The following is a 24,562-nucleotide window of genomic DNA, read 5'->3' on the forward strand; positions in this document are numbered from 1 at the left end:
GGAAGAAACGGAGCACCCAGCACAGCCGCTCCGCTTCCATCCGACCAAAAGAACTATTGTCATCACTCAACGCGGTTAGTCCAGGTTATTTTGGGAAAGGGAAGCCGGCCGATATGCAAGTGCGAAGGAGTGTGGAGAAAAGAGGGGAATTCGCCAAACAAGCATCGCTCAGTCCCTGCTCCCGCTCCACGGCCGAAGCAAAAAATCAAAGGTTATTATTCACAATAAGAAATGAAAGAACACTCAGCTCTTGGCTGCAAGCAGCAAAGAAAGAGGAAGGACTAAAGGGACAGACATTTTATATGAAGTACATGCCTGGGATTGGGCACTATGGACTACCAGGATTGTTGGGATATGTAGTTTTTTGTTAATGTTGATTGGCTGCTGTATTTTCTCAGTAAAGAAAGAGAAAGCATAATCCAAAGCCTGCGGTCCTGACATAGAATACAATGTAGATTTTCCTAGTAAGTTTATGAAGGAAAGTCTTAATTTTATTAAAGACACGGAGGCAAGTATTATGCATTTCTTTTCTTATTTTATTAAACAGCAGCTTCAGTCAAGAACTACAATTCCCATGAGGCAATGAAAAGGTGGCCAATGGGAACCAAGCTGTAGTCAAAGTAACCCACCAATCACCAACATAATAGCCCTATAATACATATCTTGACTGAGAACAGCCCTCTTTTCTTATGCGAGCAAAACAGTGGAATAATAGAACAACAAATACATAACGCAATGAACACCGACAAAAGTTCTTGAACCACAATTAACAGTCCAGATATGGAATGTGGAAGATATTGGATCCTGGAATCTTGAAAGTTGGAAACGGACGCCGTAGAAGGAGTGGCACCAGAAACGAGGTGTAGAACGTTGAGATCCTTAAGAGGAAGATCGTGGAGTCGCTGAAGAAGTTGCTGGGAGGGAACAAAAAATAATAAGCATTAGAATTTGTAGAGGCGGGATAATACTCGCCTCCGTATCTTTAATAAAATTAAGACCGGAAGCTCCTATTATGCTATTTCAAAGCAAATCAATAACATCTATACAAGCATGGTGAACAGGCTTGCAATAAAACATTCTGAATACATTATCATTAGACCAGTCAGCCGATCTGAGAATGTCCTCCAGCTGGGAGCCAGCCCAAAAAGCTTTGGAAGCCATAGCTCCTCTAGCGGAATGAGCCCCAAAAGCAGACGTATCAATACCCCTCGAGGGTCATAATCCATCTGACCCAACGAGCTAAACTAGGAGAGGATACAGGATTGTAAGGCTTCCTAAAAGAAATCAGGAGTTGTGACGAGGAAGGAGTCCTCAAATCGGCTGTCTGATGTTCATAAACTTTTAAACACTGGCCAACACATAATTTGGGGTGGTCTGGAAAATAAGGATAGAAAACTGAGAAAAGACCAGTCTTTGTACGTCTGTGAACATTGAATAAAACACCTGTTGGAGTAAAAGACTGTGCTGTAATGTCTAGAGCTCTAACATCAGAAAGACGTTTAAACGAAACAAGGCACAACAACATGGCTAACTTGGCTGATAATCTTTTTAGAGGTAGGGACTCATTGTCCGGCCAAGACAAAAACAAACTAAAGACAACATTTACATCCCATAAAGAACTGTATTTAGGTTTAGGAGGATTAGAACATTTTACTCCCTTTAATAGTTGACACACCAAAGGATGTTCTCCGATTAGTTTCCTGTTGCTGAAAATGTGTGAAGAAGATATAGAAGACCTATATGAGTTAATAGTACGATAAGTTTTGCCTTTTCTAGCCTCTGCTGCAAGAAAATTGACTACAAAGGTTACATCTGCTGTAACGGGATCAATATGTTTTCCCAGACACCAGCTACTCCAGAGAGACCAAGCTGATTTATACACTTTTTTTGTTCCAGGAGCCCAGGAAAGATTGATGAGGTTTGAAGCTTCTGCCGAAATAGAAAGGAAAGAGAGGGATTCCCTGAGATTTTCCATACTGACAGGTTTAGGAGATTGTCTCGGACGAGGGGATGAGGAAGACCGAGGGGACTGGAAAGAAGCTCTGGGAAAGAAGGGACAAGAAACTGAGGTTCGATTGATAGTTCCAGAAGAGTAGGGAACCATACTTGTGACTGCCAAAAGGGAGCAACTAGGACTAATGTCGCCTGTTGATGACGAGCCTGCGCCAGCAAACGCGGAATCCACATGAAAGGAGGGAAAGCGTAGTTGAGGTAAGCTGACCAATCCTGAGAAAAAGCATTGAAGGCTAACGCCGCGGGATCCGGGCACCAGCTGAAGAACTGCGGAAGTTGTGCATTGAGGCGGGAAGCAAAGAGATCTACGCGAAAAGGTCCCCACCTGCGGAAGATGGACTGGAACACGTCGCAATGAAGTTTCCAGTCGCTTGAGTCTCGAAAATGACGAGAATGCCAATCTGACACCGTATTGAAACTGCCTGGTAAGTATTCTGCTTGGACTGAGATTTTGTTTTGAAGGCAAAACTCCCAAAACCCTTTCGCTAATTCCGCTAAAGGCTTTGACTTTGTTCCCTTCTAAGCGGTTTATGTAACGAACCGCCGAAATATTGTCCATTCTGAGCAGAACTGAACAACAAACCCTGTCTTTTGCAAGGCTTCTGATCGCAAAGGACCCGGCAAGCATCTCTAAACAATTTATGTGCAATTTGGACTCCTCTAGAGACCATGTGCCCCCAGTCGAGATTGGACCACACCGGGCTCCCCAACCCTGCAGACTTGCATCTGATTCTAATACAAGATCGGGGGCTGACGCAAAGATAGTCCTGCCGTTCCAAGCATCTAAATGGTCTATCCACCACTGCAATTTTGTGCGCGAATCTTGATCTAAGATCACGGAATCCGAATAAGCTAACCCTCTTTGAAGATGACGAATCTTTAGGCTTTGGAGAGCTCTATAATGTAAAGGGCCTGGGAAGATAGCTTGAATTGAAGAGGATAGGAGGCCTACGATTCTTGCTAGAGATCTGATGGAAAGGCAAGAACTGCGTAAGGTCTGAAGAATTTCCGATTTGATAGACTTTATTTTTGCCGATGGGAGAAGAAGAACGGCGGACACGGAATCCACAGGAAACCTAAGAACTCTATTCTGTGGACTGGAGTCATGGAAGATTTCTCATCATTGATGATAAAACCTAGATCGGATAGAAGCGAAGAGGTTAGATGAATGTGATGGAGAAGGGTTGAATGATTTTGGTTCATAAGAAGAATGTCGTCTAGGTAGATAATTAATCTGTCCCCCTGAGCTCTGAGAGAGGCTACCATGGGTTTCATGAGTTTTGTGAAACACCAAGGGGTGGAAGAAAGACCGAACGGAAGGGATGAAAAGTGATACATTTGACCGTGCCATTGGAACTGCAAAAACTTTCTTGAATCTGGATGCATAGGTACGGTGAGATAAGCATCCTGGAGATCTAAACGCACCATCCAATCGCCTTGAAGAAGCGAATCCCTGAGGTGAAGGATGGTTTCCATCTTGAAATGACGGTAGACTACAAATTGGTTGAGCGATTTTAGGTTGATCACCGGACGCATCTTCTTGTTTTTCTTCTGAACTAGAAAAACTGAACTGACAAACCCCGAAGGATCGAGAGAACAAGGGACAATTGCACGCTTTTGGAGAAGAGATTGAACTTCCACAAAATCATGTTTTCCATTTCCAACGAGAATTGGGGCGGATGAGGGAGGAGAACCTGAAAAGGCTCTGAATAAAGTTCTATAGTATAGCCCTGAACTGTGTTCAAAACCCAGGGATCTGCTGTGAGAGACTGCCACTTTGGAAGGAAAAAAACAAGGCAACCTTCCACCGGAATAGAAAAGGGATGACTTACCGGGTTGGGAAGAGAAACGGGAGCCTCGGCCGCCTCTGCTCCTGAATCCTCGGTTCTTCTGAGGGTAAAGCTGAGGTTTGAACTCCTGGTAAGTGTTGGCGAAGGTACCACGGGAACCTTGGTTGCTGTATGATTGGCCGGCAAAGCGGTTCCTGCCTCTGCCGGCCCTGGAGAAAACCCAACTGGAAAATACCTTTTTTAAAGATTGTTGGGCTTTGTCCAGAGAGGCGAACATTGCCACGTAGTTACTAAGTTCTTTAATAAATGATTCTCCAAATAGGCAACCCTCCACCTTGACTCCCGGATCTGAGGTTGCCAAACTGACAAGCTTAGGGTCCAAGTTGAGTAACAGACCTTTCCTACGTTCATGGGTTATGGCACAATTAGCATTCCCCAATAAACAAACAGTTCTTTGTACCCACAATGACAACTCAACAGGATCCAGGATAGCATTGTCCAAGTGGGCTGCTTCCGCCATGTCAAAAATACGGGCTAGGAGGCCCACCATATATAAAAGCTTATCGTGGCAGGTAGACCAGGCTTTGTCAACCCCCTTTCGAGGGTCCTTTCCAAATTTGGAAAAGAAGGTTGTAGGAAAGTACCATCTTGCCTGGCATGTTACCCCCATATTTCACTGTATATATGTTGTTTTAGTTGTATGCGTCACTGGGACCCTGCCAGCCAGGGCCCCAGTGCTCATAAGTGTGCCCTGTATGTGTTACCTGTGTTATGACTAACTGTCTCACTGAGGCTCTGCTAATCAGAACCTCAGTGGTTATGCTCTCTCATTTCTTTCAAATTGTCACTAACAGGCTAGTGACCAATTTTACCAATTTACATTGGCATACTGGAACACCCTTATAATTCCCTAGTATATGGTACTAAGGTACCCAGGGTATTGGGGTTCCAGGAGATCGCTATGGGCTGCAGCATTTCTTTTGCCACCAATAGGGAGCTCTGACAATTCTTACACAGGCCTGCCACTGCAGCCTGAGTGAAATAACGTCCACGTTATTTCACAGCCATTTTACACTGCACTTAAGTAACTTATGTCACCTATATGTCTAACCTTTACCTGGTAAAGGTTGGGTGCTAAGTTACTTAGTGTGTGGGCACCCTGGCACTAGCCAAGGTGCCCCCACATTGTTCAGGGCCAATTCCCCGGACTTTGTGAGTGCGGGGACACCATTACACGTGTGCACTACATATAGGTCACTACCTATGTGTAGCTTCACAATGGTAACTCCGAATATGGCCATGTAACATGTCTAAGATCATGGAATTGCCCCCTCTATGCCATCCTGGCATTGTTGGCACAATCCCAGGATCCCACGGGTCTCTAGCACACACCTGGGTACTGCCAAACTGCCTTTTCAGGGGTTTTACTGCAGCTGCTGCTGCTGCCAACCCCTCAGACAGGTTTCTGCCCTCCTGGGGTCCAGCCAGGCTTGGCCCAGGAAGGCAGAACAAAGGACTTCCTCAGAGAGAGGGTGTTACACCCTCTCGCTTTGGATAATGGTGTTAAGGCAGGGGAGGAGTAGCCTCCCCCAGCCTCTGGAAATGCTTTCATGGGCACACATGGTGCCCATTTCTGCATAAGCCAGTCTACACCGGTTCAGGGACCCCTCAGCCCTGCTCTGACGCGAAACTGGACAAAGGAAAGGGGAGTGACCACTTCCCTGACCTGCACCTCCCCTGGGAGGTGCCCAGCGCTCCTCCAGTGTGCTCCAGACCTCTGCCATCTTGGAAACAGAGGTGCTGCTGGCACACTGGACTGCTCTGAGTGGCCAGGGCCAGCAGGTGACGTCAGAGACTCCTTCTGATAGGCTCCTTCAGGTGTTGCTAGCCTATCTTCTCTCCTAAGTAGCCAAACCCTCTTTTCTGGCTATTTAGGGTCTCTGGTTTGGGGATTTCCTTAGATAACGAATGCAAGAGCTCATCAGAGTTCCTCTGCATCTCTCTCTTCACCTTCTGCCAAGGAACTGACTGCTGACCGTGCTGGAAGCCTGCAAAACTGCAACAAAGTAGCGAAGACGACTACTGCAACTCTGTAACGCTGATCCTACCGCCTTCTCGACTGCTTTCCTGGTGGTGCATGCTGTGGGGGTAGTCTGCCTCCTCTCTGCACTAGAAGCTCCGAAGAAATCTCCTGTGGGTCGACGGAATCGTCCCCCTGCAACCACAGGCACCAAAGAACTGCATCACCGGTCCTCTGGGTATCCTCTCAGCACGACGAGCGAGGTCCCTTGAATCCAGCAACTCTGTCCAAGTGACTCCCACAGTCCAGTGACTCTTCAGTCCAAGTTTGGTGGAGGTAAGTCCTTGCCTCCCCACGCCAGACTGCATTGCTGGGAACCGCGTCTTTTGCAGCTACTCCGGCTCCTGTGCACTTTCCGAGGGAATCCTTTGTGCACAGCCAAGCCTGGGTCCACGGCACTCTAACCTGCATTGCACGACCTCCTGAGTTGTCCTCCGGCGGCGTGGGACTCCTTTGTGCAACTTCGGGTGAGCACCGTTTCAATCCACTTTGTAGTGCATGTTCCGGCACTTCTGCGGGTGCTGCCTGCTTCTGAGAGGGCTCCTTGTCTTGCTGGGCGCCCCCTCTGTCCCCTGACGCAATTGGCGACATCCTGGTCCCTCCTGGGCCACAGCAGCATCCAAAAACCCTAAATGCACGATTTGCTGCTAGCAAGGCTTGTTTGCAGTCTTTCTTCAGGAAAACACTTCTGCACGACTCTCCAAGGCGTGGGACATCCATCCTCCAAAGGGGAAGTTTCTAGCCCTTGTCGTTCCTGCAGAATCCTCAGCTTCTACTGCCTAGTAGCATCTTCTTTGCACCCACAGCTGGCATTTCCTGGGCATCTGCCCACTCTCGACTTGGTCGTGACTTTTGGACTTGGTCCCCTTGTTCCACAGGTACCCTCATCTGGAAATCCATTGTTGTTGCATTGCTGGTTTTGGTCTTTCCTGCAGAATTCCCCATCACGACTTCTGTGCTCTTTGGGGAACTTTAGTGCACTTTGCACTCACTTTTCAGGGTCTTGGGGTGGGCTATTTTTCTAACCCTCACTGTTTTCTTACAGTCCCAGCGACCCTCTACAAGTTCACATAGGTTTGGGGTCCATTCGTGGTTCGCATTCCACTTTTGGAGTATATGGTTTGTGTTGCCCCTATCCCTATGTGTCCCCATTGCATCCTATTGTAACTATACATTGTTTGCACTGTTTTCTAATACTATACTACATATTTTTGGTATTGTGTATATATATCTTGTGTATATTTGCTATGCTCATACTGAGGGTACTCACTGAGATACTTTTGGCATATTGTCATAATAATAAAGTACCTTTATTTTTAGTATATCTGTGTATTGTGTTTTCTTATGATATTGTGCATATGACACTAGTGACATATGACACTAGTGGTACTGTAGGAGCTTCACTCGTCTCCTAGTTCAGCCTAACCTGCTCTGCTAAGCTACCATTATCTATCAGCCTAAGCTGCTAGACACCCTATACACTAATAAGGGATACCTGGGCCTGGTGCAAGGTGTAAGTACCCCTTGGTACTCACTACAAGCCAGTCCAGCCTCCTACAAAGGTAATGAGGGAGGCGTCTATAACGGGAGTAGTTGTGATCTTTGAAGGAAGAGAGGGACGTGGATTCTCCGACCTGAGCTTTGACCTGACCTGTTTGTCATGGGGAGAGCGTAATTTGGAAGTGAGGTATTCTGCCACATGATCCGCAGGCAACCACTCAGTAGAGAGCGGGTGCTGAATATCATTGGGATCGAACATGGGTTCACCCTCACAGTCAAAAACTCTAGCTGTCTTGGAACTCGAAAGAATTTGAGTTTTTGCTTTCTTAGGAGGAGGGGAAGAAGAGACGGAGTCTCTATTGTCTTTATCAGAAAGATCCGAGTCCGGGTAATTATCATGCGCCTCATCATCATCAGAGTCTAAAAAATGTTTAATTACAATAGGTGTAATGTGTTTTGTTTTGGTAGCGCATTTTTTCGACAATGTTTTTGAAAGTATCCACTCCCTTAAGGGAAGCCTTTGAGGAACTGCGTCCTCCGCCTTGTGTGAGGAATCCTCACTGTTCAAAAGCATCGTCTTATTTTTTTTTTTATTCCTAGACGCTCTCTGCCTTCCCACGCAGAGTGGGCCAGCATCGTCTTAGACATTAATTGTACAACTGAATTGTGTAATGTCTTAGATAATTTATCCATAGAAGCAGAGACTGCTTGTTCCACTGAAGACTGGATAAAATCATTGAGATTTTCTTTAATCATTTCCTCCTCCTCTGTGGCAGCATGGGAAAATGGGGAGCTATCCATAATAAACAGAATTACAGGTAAAACTAGCTGGAAAAGGTAGAGGAGCATAAGGGGTTAACTTTTTCCTCACAGGCGGGCTGGAGAAACTAACCCCGCCTCTGGGCGGGCAAAGGCACCAGGAAACGAGTCGAGGATTGAATACGGCTCCTTATCCGGGACCTCAAAATCGGAGCCAACGACGGAGAAAGGAATAAACGCGACTTGAAGGTGAGGTGAGGCAGCAGAGAAACAAAATCCTTTACTTCAGTGCGATCGCCGTATAAAATGGAGGTCGCTCTGAAGAGTTAATGGCCAAAACAACAGCAATGCGGCTACAAGCCGACTGGATTCAGGGCATGCAGCGTGGTGTGATAACGCGCTTACAATAAACAGCAAAGAAGCGAATAAACACTAATAATAGATAACAAACATACAGTCTATCATATGAAGTATAAAGAAAGTAAATACTTATCTTGACTGTGAGCAGCTAGAAAAGATGACTGTTCTCAGTCAAGATAGGTTTTATAGGGCTATTCTGTTGGTGATTGGTGGGTTACTTGGACTACAGTTTGCTTCCCATTGGCCACCTTTTCATTGCCTCGTGGGAATTGTAGTTCTTTTCTGCAGCTGCTGTTCAATAAAATAAGAAAAGAAATGCACAATAGGAACCTCTGGTCTTGTCATAAAATGTATTGCTCTTAGAATATAAAGTCAGCCCCCTCACCAGGAAATTTCTGGCACCCCAAAAAGGTCACGCATCAGGAAGATAAGCGGCAGAATATTTTTTTTCCAACTTTTTTTTTTTTTTTTTTTAGCTCAGAACACAGGCGTCAACCTCACTTTCACACGCGCCCGCTTTCGTTTTTTTCAGCTCTCTCGGAGGGAGCAAGCAGGCACGCCATTTAGCCTAATGTTATCATTTGCCAAAGTTTCTTTATATCATTTCTATATATATTTATTTCTTTAAATAACAGACCGTGTCCACGCGCAACTAAAAGTATATGCTTCCTCCTTTGCATTTTTCTCAATTTCTTACAAATGCGCCGTCGTTGTTTTACATCAGACACTTCATAGGGCGTCTTTTTGACCCATTTTCTTTGTCCCGTCTAGATGACTGAGGAGAGCCGTCATCAGTTCGCTGACACGCGCTACCACTCACGGAGTTTGCATGCGCTAGTTTTAGAGTCTACCTGAGGCCAGCCGAGCAGCGCCTATCGCGCACGCCCATTCTAGGAAGAGATAAGTTCGCCCCAGCTGCACTATGTTAATGGCTTATTTGGGGAACACGCGTTATCGTGTGACCCGCTAATAAAACCGCCATTTTGAAACCGACAATATTTTTACTTTAGAAAACCACTAAAACTGGAAAAGTGCACACATTTAATTATCTTCGAATAGTATTTAGATAATCTTATTCAAATCATTTTATATAAATGAATCCACTTTTTATGATTCGCAGTACATTTACTTTGCATACAAGATGCCTGTCATTAAGCCAGAAAAAATGGAATTCAAATAAACAGTTATGTAAAAATAGAGGCCCATTGTTTTCAAAATACACATCGGCAGCAGACATCAAAAATACGTCACAGGTCGGCGGAACAAGCCACACGTCAAACGTCAGAATTGCGGCATTGGTGGGAGTGGACTTAGGAGGCGGAGCTCTAAAGTTGACGGGCTGGGTGCGAGGTCTGCTCGGCGATTTCATTTAATTATTTTTTTTAGCTTTCTCGGTGCGCGATGCTGCAGGAACTTGCCCTGGGAGCAGCAATTGATCTTGCGGTGCAATGGGGAATGTGGGGCATCTCGGCGCTGCTCAAAACAGAGAAATTCTACGACCTGACAGGTGAGCATTTGGAAGTTGTATAAGGAGAGGGCGTGATTTGTAAGAATAGGGGCGGAGTTTTAGTGTTTATATAACGCGTGGTTGAAGTGAAATGTAGATAACTTATTTAGCACAGTTATTGCGCATTTCGCAGTTTCAACTTCTGCGAAAAATTTGTGTTATCATTACCCAACATACTTTTTAAATCGGCTTCTGAAAGGCGGAAGACTATTGTCAATGCTTTCAGTCTGACCCTTGACCTATAAGAAGTAGTATTGGAGTTAATCCGTAAACTGTTCAGGCCAGCCCCTACCTCCCCCTCCCTGCACCTCAGTGCTGAGACAAATAAACCTTCGCTGTCTGGTGGCAAAATACCTGTTGCCTGCTTACCAAGATTTTACAGTGGATATAATTTCATCCTTTGCTTGCAAGAAGGGCAGGGCACAAGTCCTAAAAAAATAAGTGGGGGGGACTAACCAAGTTAAAGTATGCAAGTAAAATCATGCGCATAACATCAGTGTGTGACATCACTCACAGAAAGAGACATCAGAAGAACTGGCATAAAATACGAAATTTCCTAGCTATCGTGAAGGAAAGTTTCAATTCTATTAAGGACACGGAGGCGAGGATTATGCAGATCTTTCTTCACTCTTTATTCAACAGCAAGTTCAAAGTTAAACAAAACATGAACAAAAAAACTACAAGTTCCATGAGCCCGCCGCCATGGTAACGAGTATCCAATGAGGTGCACTCCTTCACGTCGGTATAAATAGCCCGAGACACGTCACACTTCCTCGACTTCACTGCGGAAGGAATCCTGGTAGAGTCAATTGGTCGTAGTTTCGGAACCTAAAAAATAGGTATAATTAGATGCAAATCCGATAGAACACAGGAAACCTACCAAAGGCAACAAAGTTATGAACTTTAAAACACATATAAATGAAAATACATCTGAATCAAGTGTTACCTGAAAAATTAAAATATGAGCAGAATAACCAATAAACAAAGGCATAAACGCAAGTATACTACCTTGCTACGCAGATAGATGTAATCGGGAGGGAACATATCCGCGAAATGTATGTGGGTGGGATAATCCTCGCCTCCGTGTCCTTAATAGAATTGAAACTTTCCTTCACGATAGCTAGGAAATTTCGTATTCTATCACAGGACCGGAGGCGAGGATTATGCAAGTTCAAAGCTTACTTACCACCAGTGCGGCTGCGTCGTGAATTGGTTTAAAGTAAAACTTCTTAAAAGTAGACTCTGAAGACCAATCAGCAGCATGCATGATGTCCTCCAATCTGCCCCCCACTTGTATGGCTTTGGAAGCCATAGCTCCCCGAGTAGAATGAGCCCCAAAAACTCGAATATCTATACCTGCCTCAGAGAGAATCCACCGAATCCATCTGGCAATGGAGGGAGAAGAAACCGCCCTAAACGGCTTCTTAATAGAAATCAACAATTGAGTCTCACCTGGAGGTCTACAAGAACTGGTCACTTCCTCATAGACTTTGAGACATCTAACCACACATAGCCTCGGGGAATCAGGAAAAACGGGATAGGACACCGACCTGGTATTATTCTTTGTTCTCCTTGCAATAGTAAACGTGACTCCTTCTGGAGTAAAGACTCGAGCGGAAACATCCAGTGCTCTGATATCTGACACACGCTTACAGGAAATGAGGCAGAGAAGCATGGCTAATTTTGCCGACAATTCCTTCATCGACAAATATTGGTTGTCCCGCCAAGAGGATAAGAGATTAAGAACCAAGTTCACATCCCAGAGCTCCGAATATCTAGGTTGTGGAGGTCTGGAGAGTCTAATACCCTTAAGAAGTTTACAAACCCAGGGATGCCCCCCAATCGGGAGATTATTCAGGGGAGGATGGCCCGCAGAGATGGCCGAGCGAAAAGAATTGATGGTGCGATACGCTAAGCCGGATGCAGCTAATTCCGCCAGGAAATTGATGATGTCGGCAATACTGGCCCCCATGGGATCGCAGTGTTTGCCCACACACCAACTAGACCACCTATTCCATGCTGATCTATATCGTTTGCATGTACCAGGGGCCCAGGCCTGTGCGATGAAGTTATTAGCTTCCTGCGAAAGCCGGTTGTTTTGCCAACGATGCCGGAAATCTTCCAAGCTATGAGGGGAAGATGACCTTGAAGGATTAGAGGGTGGCAGAACCCCGACGGATCCAGGAGTATCGAGGGAAAATCCGGGAGGCGAAGAGGACACTCGCACGAGAGTTCCAGCAGAGTCGGGAACCATGCCTGTGACCTCCACCAGGGGGTTATTAGAATCACCGTCGCCTCTTGGCGGCGAACTTGAGCAGCAACCCGCGGGATAAGAAGAAACGGGGGAAAAGCATAACCCTGAAGAGTACCCCAATGTTGGAGAAACGCATCTACTGCCATCGCTCCCGGATCCGGACGCCAGCTGAAGTATAGGGGAAGCTGGGCATTCCAACGAGACGCAAAGAGATCCACTGAACAGGGACCCCAATGATCCATGATCGCCTGAAAAACCGAGCGATGTAGTCGCCAATCGCTGGGATCCCGGAGAAACCGAGAATTCCAGTCTGCCCACACATTCTGGGTTCCCGGAAGATACTCTGCTGTGACTGAGATTTGGTGTTGAAGGCAAAAATGCCAAAAATCTATTGCTAGCCCCGCTAGGGCTCTTGATCTTGTTCCCCCTAAACGATTTATGTATTGCACTGCCGATACGTTGTCCATCCGTAGTAGAACTACGCATGAGACCTTGTCTCTCGTGAGAGACTTGATCGCAAAAGAACCCGCCAGGAGCTCCAGGCAGTTGATATGCATGGTTAGTTCCTGCGGGGTCCAGCGTCCCCCCAACGAGATGTCCCCGCAACGAGCCCCCCATCCCTGGTGACTGGCGTCTGACTCGATCACCAGATCCGGGGCTGCTCCAAAGATGGCCCTGCCATTCCATGCCTCCATGTGGTCCAGCCACCAACACAACTCCGTCCTTGCCTCTTGAGACAGGGAGATCAACTCGGAGTACGTCACCCCTCGGCGAAGGTGAAACGCTTTCAAGCGTTGCAGGGCTCTGTAGTGTAGGGGACCCGGAAAAATGGCTTGAATCGAAGACGAAAGCAGGCCTACCACTCTGGCTAACTGGCGTAGAGAGATCTGGTCTCGTTGCAGGACCTTTCTCAGTTCCTTCTTTATCTTGGAAATCTTCGTCGCCGGGAGACTGAGAGACGCCGATCGGGAATCCACTAGAAACCCTAGGAAGACTAACGATTGAGTCGGAGTAAGTTGCGACTTCTGTTGGTTGATCACAAAACCAAGGTCCTGGAAAAGCGCAATAGTTGTGTTCAGATTGTATATCAACTGAGACCTGGACTGATCCATCAAAAGGATGTCGTCCAGATAAATTATGAGGCGAATGCCTTGTAACCTCAGTGTTTCCACTACTGGTTTGAGAAGTTTTGTGAAGCACCACGGCGCCGACGACAGGCCGAAGGGGAGTGTGGTGAATTCGAACACCTGGTTGTTCCATAAGAACTGCAGGAATCTGCGATGGGGTGGAAAAATAGGGACCGTGAGGTACGCGTCCTTGAGATCTAGACGAACCATCCAGTCCCCTTGTAAGAGGAGGTCGCGGAGCATGTGAATACCCTCCATTTTGAAATGTCTGTAAACCACCCATTCGTTGAAAGCACGAAGATTGATAACGGGACGAAACCCTTTGTCCTTCTTTTCCACCAAGAAGATGTTGCTTACGAAGCCTGTGGGGTGAAGGGAAGTGAAGGAAATGGCATCTTTGTGAAGAAGGGCCTGAACCTCTAAATCTATGAGTTCTGAGTCTTCTGCCGAGAACCCGATGGGCTGAGGCAGTTTCTCCTGAAATGGGGTACCCCAGAATTCTATTTGAAAACCTGAGACAGTTTGTAGAAACCATGCGTCGGAGGTAATGCGCCTCCAATTGTCCCTGAAAAACCTCAATCTCCCGCCAAAATTTGTTGGGGAAAAAGGGATAAGCCTCACCCGAGGGACCTCCTGGGGCATTATATGCTCCTCGCGCATTTCTGGACCCTCTGCTTCTTCCCCTGCCTCTGTTGGGGAAGAAGGTTCCTTGTCTGCCGTCCCTCCAACCGTTGTTGCGGAAGGAGCTGGGGCCTTGCTGGAAAGGACGGCCGGAAGAGCGACCCCTGCCTCGCCCGGCCCCGCCAAAAACCTTGTTGGGGAAAACCTTCTTAATCGAAGATTGCGCTTTATCCAAAGCTGAAAACGTAGCCACAAATTTTCCCAACTCTTTCACAAAGGGATCGCCAAATAAATTGCCTTGGGCAACAGCCCCTGCCTCCGAGTTAGACAGTTCCCCTAACTTGGGGTCGATTTTGATCAATAAAGACCTGCGTCTTTCTGCAGAGATGGCACAGTTCGCGTTGCCCAGAAGACAAACAGCTCTCTGAGCCCATCCCGCTATGATGTCCGTCTGAAGGGGAGTGTTTGCTTGCTTGGCCCGCTCCGCCAATTGAATAATCTGTGTGAGGGGACCTAACACATCAAGAAGTTTATCCTGGCATGCCCTCCAGGAGCGATCAATCCCTTTTTTGGGATCCTTGGTGTACTTGGAAAAAAACGTACACATTTTTGGGTCAATAACTGGCGTGAAAGCGACCTTATCCGATAAAGACGGGCGTGGGCACTCCGCCCGTAGACGAGCGCGCACCTCTTTGTCCAGAGGTTGCCTAATTTTACTGGCGACATATTCAGCCACCTTGTGGTCTGGACGCCACTCCGAGGAACGCGGATGGTAGATACCCTCCGGCTCAAACATATCAGAGTCAGAATCGGCGTGATCCGAAGGATCTGGTAGGGTAGCACCCGGACGCCAAGGGCGACCCGAGTCGTCATCTAAAGATGATGAGTCCTCATCTGAACCTCCCATGAAGCCTTTGGGGGATCCCAGATCAGGGTTCCATAGGTGGTGAAGCTTGTCACCCAGTACTCCGGGCAAACGGTCCTCCCGGGAGGGTACGCGCTTATGCGCGCGCGCACTCTTGGGATTGGGTGAAAATACACCATCCCCCAGGTGCCCCGCGTCGCGCTTGCGCATTTTCCTGGGGGTCGAAAGGGTAGAGGAATCACCCTCCGCTCCCGTCACACCAAACATGCCCGTACCTCTGGACACCTGTTCAGTAAGTTTAGCTACAGTATCCCTAAGAGGGGCTAAAGCGTGAGAAATAGCCTGGGAAAACAAAGTGTCCACTCCGGGGGGAAGGGTACGGTGAGAGGGACCCTCACCTGGGGACATGTTGGTAAAAGGTTCATTCTCTTGGGAGGAATGCATAATGAGGACTATGACAGAGTGTACACCCAACAAAAAAATATACAATATATAGGGTAAAATCCCTACCCTCTCTGTCACTGATAGTAAGTCAAGAAGTAATGCCTTCCCTAATGGGGTAATTCTTACCCAAACGGGTGTCAAGGTAGGGAAGAGAAAAAATGCACCAGGGTGCCAAGCATGTAATAGAGGAGAAACCCTCAATTCTGGGAAGAAAAAGAAAAAAGCAAACGCGAAGCGCGAGCCGCGCGCTGAGAGAGGCACGCTCTCCGATAACAAAGAACACAGCGCGCGCTCCCTCTGGTGGGCCCGACGTGTATTAAACACGCCGAGGGCCGAAAGGAAATGAAACGCTCGAGCGGCCCGTCCGTTCCGGACCGCTCATAGCGACGAAGTTGCTATACAAACAGAAAGCCCCGCAAAACAATTGAGCGGCAGCGCGCCAAGTCAAGAAACAAACTCCCAACCGGAGGCAGAAAAGGCACTTATCTGACACGTAGCAGTGAAGAAAGAGGAAGTGTGACGTGTCTCGGGCTATTTATACAGACGTGAAGGAGTGCACCTCATTGGATACTCGTTACCATGGCGGCGGGCTCATGGAACTTGTAGTTTTTTTGTTCATGTTTTGTTTAACTTTGAACTTGCTGTTGAATAAAGAGTGAAGAAAGATCTGCATAATCCTCGCCTCCGGTCCTGTGATAGAATCCTAAGACTTCACACATGTTTAGCAGGTCTATCACTAGTACATTGAAGCACATTACAATGTTTAACAAATGAAAATTTGCATCTGGGTTGTGCGAAAAATCTGTATGCAAAATCCAAGCCTCAACTTGCACGTTTATTTTTTAAAACCCTGCCACAGAGAAATTGGCAACAAAGAGAAACAAGGCAGTAAATCTGTTAAGCTTATTTGGTTACAAAGTCTGCATTTTAAAATATCTTATGGGGTTAAGAGGCCTGCTGCAGAGAACTTAGTGCTGCCTGCTAATTCTCACGGAATAATGTAGATTTTCATAGTAATTTATGACGGAAAGTTTTAATTTTATTAAAGACACGGAGGTGAGTATTATGCATTTTCTTTTCTTGTTTAATAAATAGCAGCGGTCAGGAATAAACAACAACTCCCAGAAGGCCAAAGGAAAACGGGCCAATGGGAGACAAACAGTAGTTTAAGCAGTCCACCAATCACAGGTCATCACACCCCTAAATACGGATCTTGACTGTGAACAGCCCTCTTTTCTTGTGTGAGAGTCAAATAGTATAAAACAAAGGTACAATAGAACAAACAATGCAAAAGGCCATAACCAAAGGTAAAACGTCTTGGCAAAAATTCAGTAATTGGACTTCGGAAGAAGAAAGGATGACATCTGAATACAGACGATGTAGATGAAGCAGTGAAGCCAACGAAGTTGGGCACTGATGATCCTATGGAGAATGATGATCATGATGAAGGTTGTGCAGAAGTAGTTGATGCTGGAAGGGAGGGAGTAAACAATCCTAGAATTAATTGTTGAGGTGGGATAATACTCGCCTCCATGTCTTAAATAAAATTAAGACTTTCCGTCATAAATTACTAGGAAAATCTACATCTTATGGCAAGACCAGAGGCTCATATTATGCAAGTTTAAAGCTTACTAATAACATCTAAGGCAACATGATGTACTGGTTTGCAATAAAACACCTTAAACACATTATCGTTAGACCAATCAGCTGATTTGAGAATATCTTCTAAACGGGAACCAGCCCAAAAAGCTTTGGAAGCCATAGCCCCTCTTGCGGAATGGGTGCCAAAAGCAGAAGTGTCAATGCCAGCTAAGGACATAATCAATTTAACCCAACGGGCCAAAGTTGGAGAAGAAACTGGTTTAAAGCGTTTTTTTATGAAAATCAGGAGTTGGGAAGTAGCAGAAGATCTCAAATCAGCTGTTTGTTGTTCATATATTTTTAAACATTGACCCACACAGAGTTTAGGGTGGTCTGGGAAAAAAGGAAGACAAATTAGTTTTAGTACGTCTATGAACATTAAATAAAACCCCAGAAGGGGTAAAATAACGAGCAGTAATATCCAAAGCTCTAACATCTGAAAGACGTTTAAAAGAAACCAAACATAGTAACATGGCCAGTTTTTCAGACAATATTTTCAAAGGAAGCATATGGTTGTCCGGCCAGGATAAAAACAGGTTAAACACAACATTGACATCCCATAAAACACTGTATTTGGGTAAAGGAGGACTAGAAAACTTTACTCCCTTCAAAAGTCGACAAACTAGAGGGTGCTCCCCCGCAGGCTTCCCATTGATGTAAGGGTGAGAGGAGGAGATCGCCAATCTGTACAAATTAATCGTACAGTATGACTTACCTTTACTAGCTTTGGCTGCAAGGAAATTAACTATGAAAGTTACATCTCCTGAAAGGGAATTGATATTTTGTTCCATGCACCAGCTGCGCCATAAGGATAAGGCTGAGCTGTAGGACATTTTTGTTGTGCCTGATGCCCAGGAATGTTCAATGAGGCTTGAAACTTCTGCCGAAATCAAAGGGATTGGATGGGAATCCCCGACAGTTTCCACACTGAAAGGGAAAGAAGGTTGTCTAGAATCAAGCTGTGAGACCGACCGAAAGGGTTGGAAAGAAATTCCGGAAAGGAGGGAAGAAGAAAGGGAGGTTCTATTGCTAATTCCAGAAGAGAAGGAAACCATACCTGGGATTGCCAGAAAGGAGCTACAAGAACTACCACAGCTCGTTGTCGTCTGATGTGCGCTATGAGCCTGTTTATCATAATGAAAGGAGGAAAAGCGTAGTTTAGGGATGCTGACCAATCCTGGGAAAAAGCATCGAAGGCTAGAGCAAACGGATCTGGTCGCCAACTGTAGAATTGCGGCAACTGAGTGTTTAGACGTGATGCAAAAAGGTCTATTTGGAATGGACCCCATTTGCGAGAAATAGCCTGGAAACTTTCGGGATGAAGCTTCCGATCGCTGGAGTCTTGGAGGAAACGAGAATGCCAGTCCGCTACCGTATTGAGATTGCCAGGAATGTATTCCGCCTGGACTGATATTTTTCTTTGAACACAAAACCCCCAAAACCCTTTCGCTAATTCCGCTAAAGGTTTGGATCTTGTACCTCCCATAAGGTTTATATACCTGACCGCAGAAATGTCCATTCTGAGAAGGACTGAACAACGTACTTGATCTCTTGCCAGACTTTTGACGGCAAAGGAGCCGGCAAGCATCTCTAAACAGTTGATGTGCAACTGTGACTCCTGAAGAGACCATGTACCCCCAGTCGAGATTGTACCACATGGGGCTCCCCATCCTGAGAGGCTTGGATCGGATTCTAATACAAGATCTGGGGCTGACGCAAAGATGGTCCTGCCATTCCAGGTGTCTAAATGGTTTATCCACCATTGGAGTTATGCGCGTGAATCGTGATCTAAAACGAAATTGTCTGAAAAAGTGAGGCCCCTTTGAAGATGACATATTTTGAGTCTTTGGAGGGCTCTGTAGTGAAGAGGACCTGGAAAGATAGCCTGGGTGGAAGCGGAGAGAAGGCCTACGATCCTTGCCAGAGATCTGAGGGACAGAAAGGATTTGCGTAGGATGTGGATAATTTCTGACTTTATAGACTTTACCTTTTGCGGAGGGAAGAAGAAGAGTAGCCGACACTGAATCTATGAGGAATCCTAGAAACTCTATGCGTTGGACAGGAACAAGAGAAGACTTTTTGTTGTTGATTAAGAAACTAAGATCGGTGAGAAGAGAGGAGGTTAGGAGAAGATCAGATTGAAGAACAGTATTCTCCTGGTTCATAATGAGTATATCGTCTAGATAAATGATCAGTCGAATACCCGGTGCTCTGAGGGAAGCCACTACCGGCCTCATGAGTTTCGTGAAACACCAGGGTGCTGAAGAAAGGCTGAAAGGAAGGGAAGAAAAATGATAGAATTGATTCATCCATTCGAATTGTAGGTATTTTCTGGAATCTGGGTGCATAGGAATTGACAGATAGGCATCCTGGACATCCAAACGAACCATCCAATCGCCCTGAAGAAGAGAATCCCTGAGATGGAGAATAGTCTCCATTTTGAAGTGACAATAAACCACAAATTGGTTGAAATGTTTTAGATTGATGACTGGGTGCATCTTTTTGTTCTTTTTCTGGATGAGAAAGATCAAACTAAAGAAACCTGAGGGATCTGGGTGGCAGGGAAGGATGGCATGTTTTTGTAATAAAGCCTGTATTTTTGCTGAAATCACCAGAGACATTTCCTGGGAAAACTTGGGAGGTTGAGGGAAAAAAAGTCTGAAAAGGTTTTGTATAGAGCTCTATGTTGTAACCTTGAACAGTGTTTATAACCGATGGATCTGACGTTAACAACTGCCACTTTGGAAGGGACAACAAAAGACGGCCCCCTACAATAGGAGGGCCAGAACAAAGACTTACCGGTCTGGGTTTGAAGTCTGGAAGCTCGGCTGCCTCTGTTGCGGAAACCACGTCCTCTTTGGGGATAGAACTGTGGTCTGTACTCCTGATAGGAGGCATTGAAGGCACCGCGGGAACCTTGTTGATTGTACGAGCGGCCGGCAAAGCGGCTCCTGCCTCTGCCGGCCCTGGCAAAAACCAGATTGTGAAACATCTTTTTTAGCGATTGCTGAGCCTTGTCCAATGAAGCAAAAGTAGAAACATATTTGCTTAATTCTTTGATAAAATTATCACCAAAAAGTAGTCCTTCCGCCTTGATCCCTGGGTCCGATCCAGCCAGATTGACCAACTTTGAATCCAGTTTGAGGAGGAGGCCTTTCCTGCACTCATGAGTGATTGCCGTGTTGGCATTGCCTAAAAGACAAAAGGATCTTTGCATCCAAAGGGATAAATCCACTGGATCAATGGGACAGTCATTGAGGCAGGCAGATTCGGCCAAATCAAAAATACGGGTGAGAGGACCCACCACGTCCAACAGTTTGTCCTGGCAAGTAGACCAGGCTTTATCCACGCCTTTGCGTGGATCCTTACCGAACTTTGTAAAAAAGGTGATAAGGGAAGGATCAATAGCTGGAGTGGTTGTAATCTTGGATGCCAAAGAAGGACGAGGGTATTCGGAACAGAGCCTGGCTCTAGTTTGTTTATCTAATGAAGTGCGTAGTCTAGATGCCACATAATCACCCACGTGGTCCGCAGGGAACCACTCTGTTGAATTGGGGTGATGTATATCTGTTTGGTTGAACATAGGAACCCCTTCCACATCAGCAACTACTAGAGGCTGGGTAGCCTCATGCGCCATCATTTTTGTTTTCTTTGGAGGAGGAGAGAAAACAGAATAATCATCATCTGAAAAATTTGTGTCAGAGACAGAATCTGTACCATCATTATTAGTATCTAAAATACTGGAAATCACAATAGGCGCAGTAATGTTTTTGGATTTTTTAGTGCACTTAAGTGACAGTTGAGAGAGGAAAACCTTAGAACCCTCCTTTTATAGGAGCCTTATGAGGAACCTCGTCCTCTGCCTTTTGTGAGGAAACCTCACTACTCAACGCCTTTTTTTATAGATTTTTTGAAATAGGGCGTTTTCTGCTTTCCCCCGCAGAATGGGCCAGAACCGTCTTAGAAAACAAATTTAACATTGAATTCTCAAATTTTTTGACTATTTATAGAGGATGATACAGCTTGCTCTACAGAACTCTGAATAAAACCACTAAGCTGATCATTAATTTGTTCCTCCTCCTCCAAGCCATTTTTGTTGAAAGAGCTCTCCATTTCCATAGAAAAAATTGGACTAAATAATGAATAACAACAAAGAATTATAATAGGCACTGAAATGGTTAATATCCCTTTAACTGAGGTAAGGAAACAACTAAGCTCCGCCTATGGGTGGAGAAAATATGCCCTGAGGGAAAACCTGTCCAGAAAAGGAAACCGGAGCCGTGTTGACGTGAGGAAAATATGTCCGAAGGCTGAAAACACCGATGACAGGATGTGAAACTGCAGTTTGAGTCGCGCTGACAGAATATGAAGTTGCGCTGCTCAGAAACGGCAGTTTAGAATGCTTGCATTATAAAACAGCACGCGAGTAGAGCCAGGCAAAACCGAAAGAATGCAGCTACACGCTGACACACAGGAGAAAGGGCAATAAAAGGCTGTGTAACGCGGTAAAAGCCGTAAAACTTAAATAAAGAACACATTCACAGTATAAATAATTAATGACAATATAATGGAGCCTAAATGTAAAATACTTATCTTGACTGCGAGCAGCAAGAAAAGAGGGCTGTTCACAGTCAAGATACGTATTTAGGGGTGTGATGACCTGTGATTGGTGGACTGCTTAAACTACTGTTTGTCTCCCATTGGCCCGTTTTCCTTTGGCCTTCTGGAAGTTGTTGTTTATTCTTGACTGCTGCTATTTATTAAACAACAACAAAAAATGCATAATATGAGCCTCCGGTCTTGCCATAAAATAATAATGGTAAGATAACTGTGGAAGTTAATGTTTTTTTCTGTAGAGATCTGTGTTTTGAATCAAAGTAGCATAGACAGTTGACATGTCTCCTGCAGAGCACATCATGTTGCATGCATATGTCAGATTTTTATTTTATGTAGGTGGGTAAGTGGGTTACTGCTTTTAACACAGATCCTTTTTGTTACTTGAAGTTCATAAATTGTAATCCTTATAATATAGTACACTGATCTATGTAGGACGTGGTTCCTACACCTTGTAACCCTCACTGTCTTATGTAACACATCCTGCACATTGATTTACACACCTGTCAGTGTATAATGCGTACGTGTGATGTAAAGCGCTCTGACACCCTGCACTGGGATGAGTAGTAATATAAAAGAAAGAAAACAAAAAAGTGGTATTTAAATTACTATGGCCCTCATTACAACCGTGGTGGATGGCGGTATAATGGAGAAAAGTGCTTTCAACAGGCTGTCGGTATTTTTCCCCATAATATGACCAAACCGCCAATGTAACACCCCATCTGCCACGGGGGTAGCAGCCGCCGGGCTGGAGACTTCAGTCTCCAGCCAGGCAGCTGTCACTAGCCCACCCATGGGATTTTGACCCCACCTATTTCCACGGTTTTCGTGGCTTTCTTACCACCACGAAAACCATGGCGGTAGGCACTGTCAGTGACAGGGAATTCCTTCCTTGTCGCTGATAGGGGTCTTCCCTGCCCTCTCCCCAGGTTTCCCCCCACACCCCATCCCACTCCAGACCCACCCCCCAACATACACACACCTTCACGCACCATCGTACACACTCATACACACACTCATACGCACATGCACCCACGCATGCATACATCCATTCACACAAACATCCAAACACACTGACATACTTACAAGCACACATGCACTCACACACGCACACACATAAAACACGCAATACACATCCGCATTCATGCACACACAAACGTACACACACAACAACCCCCCCTCCCCACAGCCTTCCCCTGTCGGAGCACCCAACTTACCTTATTTCAGGGCGTCCTCTGGCAGGAAACGGTATGGGGCGCTGCTTCCGGCAGCAGCGTCCGCCAGCAGAACACAGCTAGGCTGTATCATGTGTCATGCTACGGTCGGCGAAGGTCTACTGGCGTGGCGCTGCTGCCGGCAACAGCGCCACCTTACCACCATCCACCGCCATTGCCGCAGCAGGAATTCCGCCATCCTTCTGGCGGAATTCCGGCTACTGTAATAATATGGCGGACGGCTGGTAGCCGCAGCGACGGTATTTTGACGGCCGTAGCCGCAGCGGTAGGTGGTTTTTACCACCAATGTTATGATGAGGGCCTATATGTGTAAAATACTGGGACAGACGCAACAGATATGTCATTCTTAAAGTGCATACACATCTCTATACACAGGGACTGTATAAAGTCAAAAGCATGCCTCTCCTAAGTACATGTGAAGTGATAAGCTGTGTGCCTTTGTTTCTCCTCCATTAAATTAAGGTGTGAGGCTCCCAACAGCACACAGTCAGGATGCTGCAAGAAAAGGAAGCCTAATGGCCCCTGAATTTCACCCTTTGTTATGGGCCCAGCTGGAATCTATTAAGCCTGCTCCCTGTGTATACATTGCTACCTGTACTTTGCAGCTTGGAATGAAAGCAGACAACGTACAGGTGCTGCTGAATGTGTCCCAGTGTCTGGAAAATTACATCAGTTCAAGTTTACCATATTTCTGTGGGGCCAAACCTCTTGACAAGGTAGAGGGCATCCACCCTGTGAAAAGAGTGGGTAGACGCCACATGTACCCTTGGCTTGTGCCCTGCTTACAATTAGTTGGCTTTATAGCACTCTCATTTAGTTGATTCTTAGAAGATTACTTGCTTTGTCCACCTTGTGTTTATTTTTTCTCTGGACCATACCCTCTTTACTTGTTTCCTTCCACTACCTTTTTTTCCATTTGCTTGAGTAATCCATGACACTGAATGTATTTTCCAGCAGTCTTCCTTGAACATTTCTTTTCCCCCTCGAGCTATGTGTTAATTGCTCTTTCTCCCACTTCTGCACCCCCTGCTCTGTTTTGCTTTCTTTGCATGATGTTCTTCTTCCCCCAGGCCCTCTTTTTTTGCTCTCACCTAGAGGCTGAAGTTGGTAGGATCTGAGGGGCACAATGTGCTTTGTACATTTTTAATTCAACAAAAACAGTTCCCTTCCTTTTTGTTAAAACAGTTGGGATGTCTTAGCTGACGTGGGAAGGTAGGAGTCTTCTTTGCTGTGAAGAAGATGAGCAGATAGCTAATCAGGACACAAGCCTTCTTGCCAGGGTGCCTACTACCTGAAAGAAATGTAAATGTGTGAAATTGGTTAATCTGCAAATATATTGGCTATTGATGGAGTCGCTTGAAGCTCTATGATGACAAAGGTGTATTCTTTTTTTAATTTTATTTTTATGCAGTATTGTATGGGTGTTACCTGCTGAGCTGTAGAGGGTGTGCTTTTCATGGAGGTTTAAAAAAACATTTGTACCAGGTGCAGTCTGCATGTTTCCAAAATTTATATTTTGGGTGCACTTTTTTTATCTGAAACCTAATTCTTTTTTACAACTCTTTTGGCAGCCTATCTTATGCAGTGTGCTGTGCAAGTTTAAAATAATGACTTAAATATTCACTTTGCTTTCTCTGACCCCGGCTCCATGCTCACTGAGTCTGCTCCATTAAACTTGGGATCACAGTTCCCATACTTGCTTTACTGCACTCCAAACTTTCCTCTGAATTCTCTCTCTCATGGGCGTCTCCC

General features: G+C 45.7%; 1 protein-coding gene across 1 annotated transcript in view; it reads left to right on the top strand.

Annotated features, from left to right (window-relative positions):
* The first annotated feature begins 9,798 nt into the window (after window positions 1–9,798).
* LOC138292229 (uncharacterized) overlaps window positions 9,799–24,562 on the top strand; it is a 40,254-nt gene continuing 25,490 nt past the window's right edge. The window contains exon 1 of the mRNA XM_069230672.1: window positions 9,799–10,009. Coding sequence (XP_069086773.1) covers window positions 9,904–10,009 — 106 coding nt within the window. The 5' untranslated portion in view covers window positions 9,799–9,903. The remainder of the gene's footprint in view (window positions 10,010–24,562) is intronic.

Source organism: Pleurodeles waltl, chromosome 4_2 (genome assembly GCF_031143425.1).
Source record: "Pleurodeles waltl isolate 20211129_DDA chromosome 4_2, aPleWal1.hap1.20221129, whole genome shotgun sequence".
Lineage (NCBI taxonomy): Eukaryota > Metazoa > Chordata > Amphibia > Caudata > Salamandridae > Pleurodeles > Pleurodeles waltl.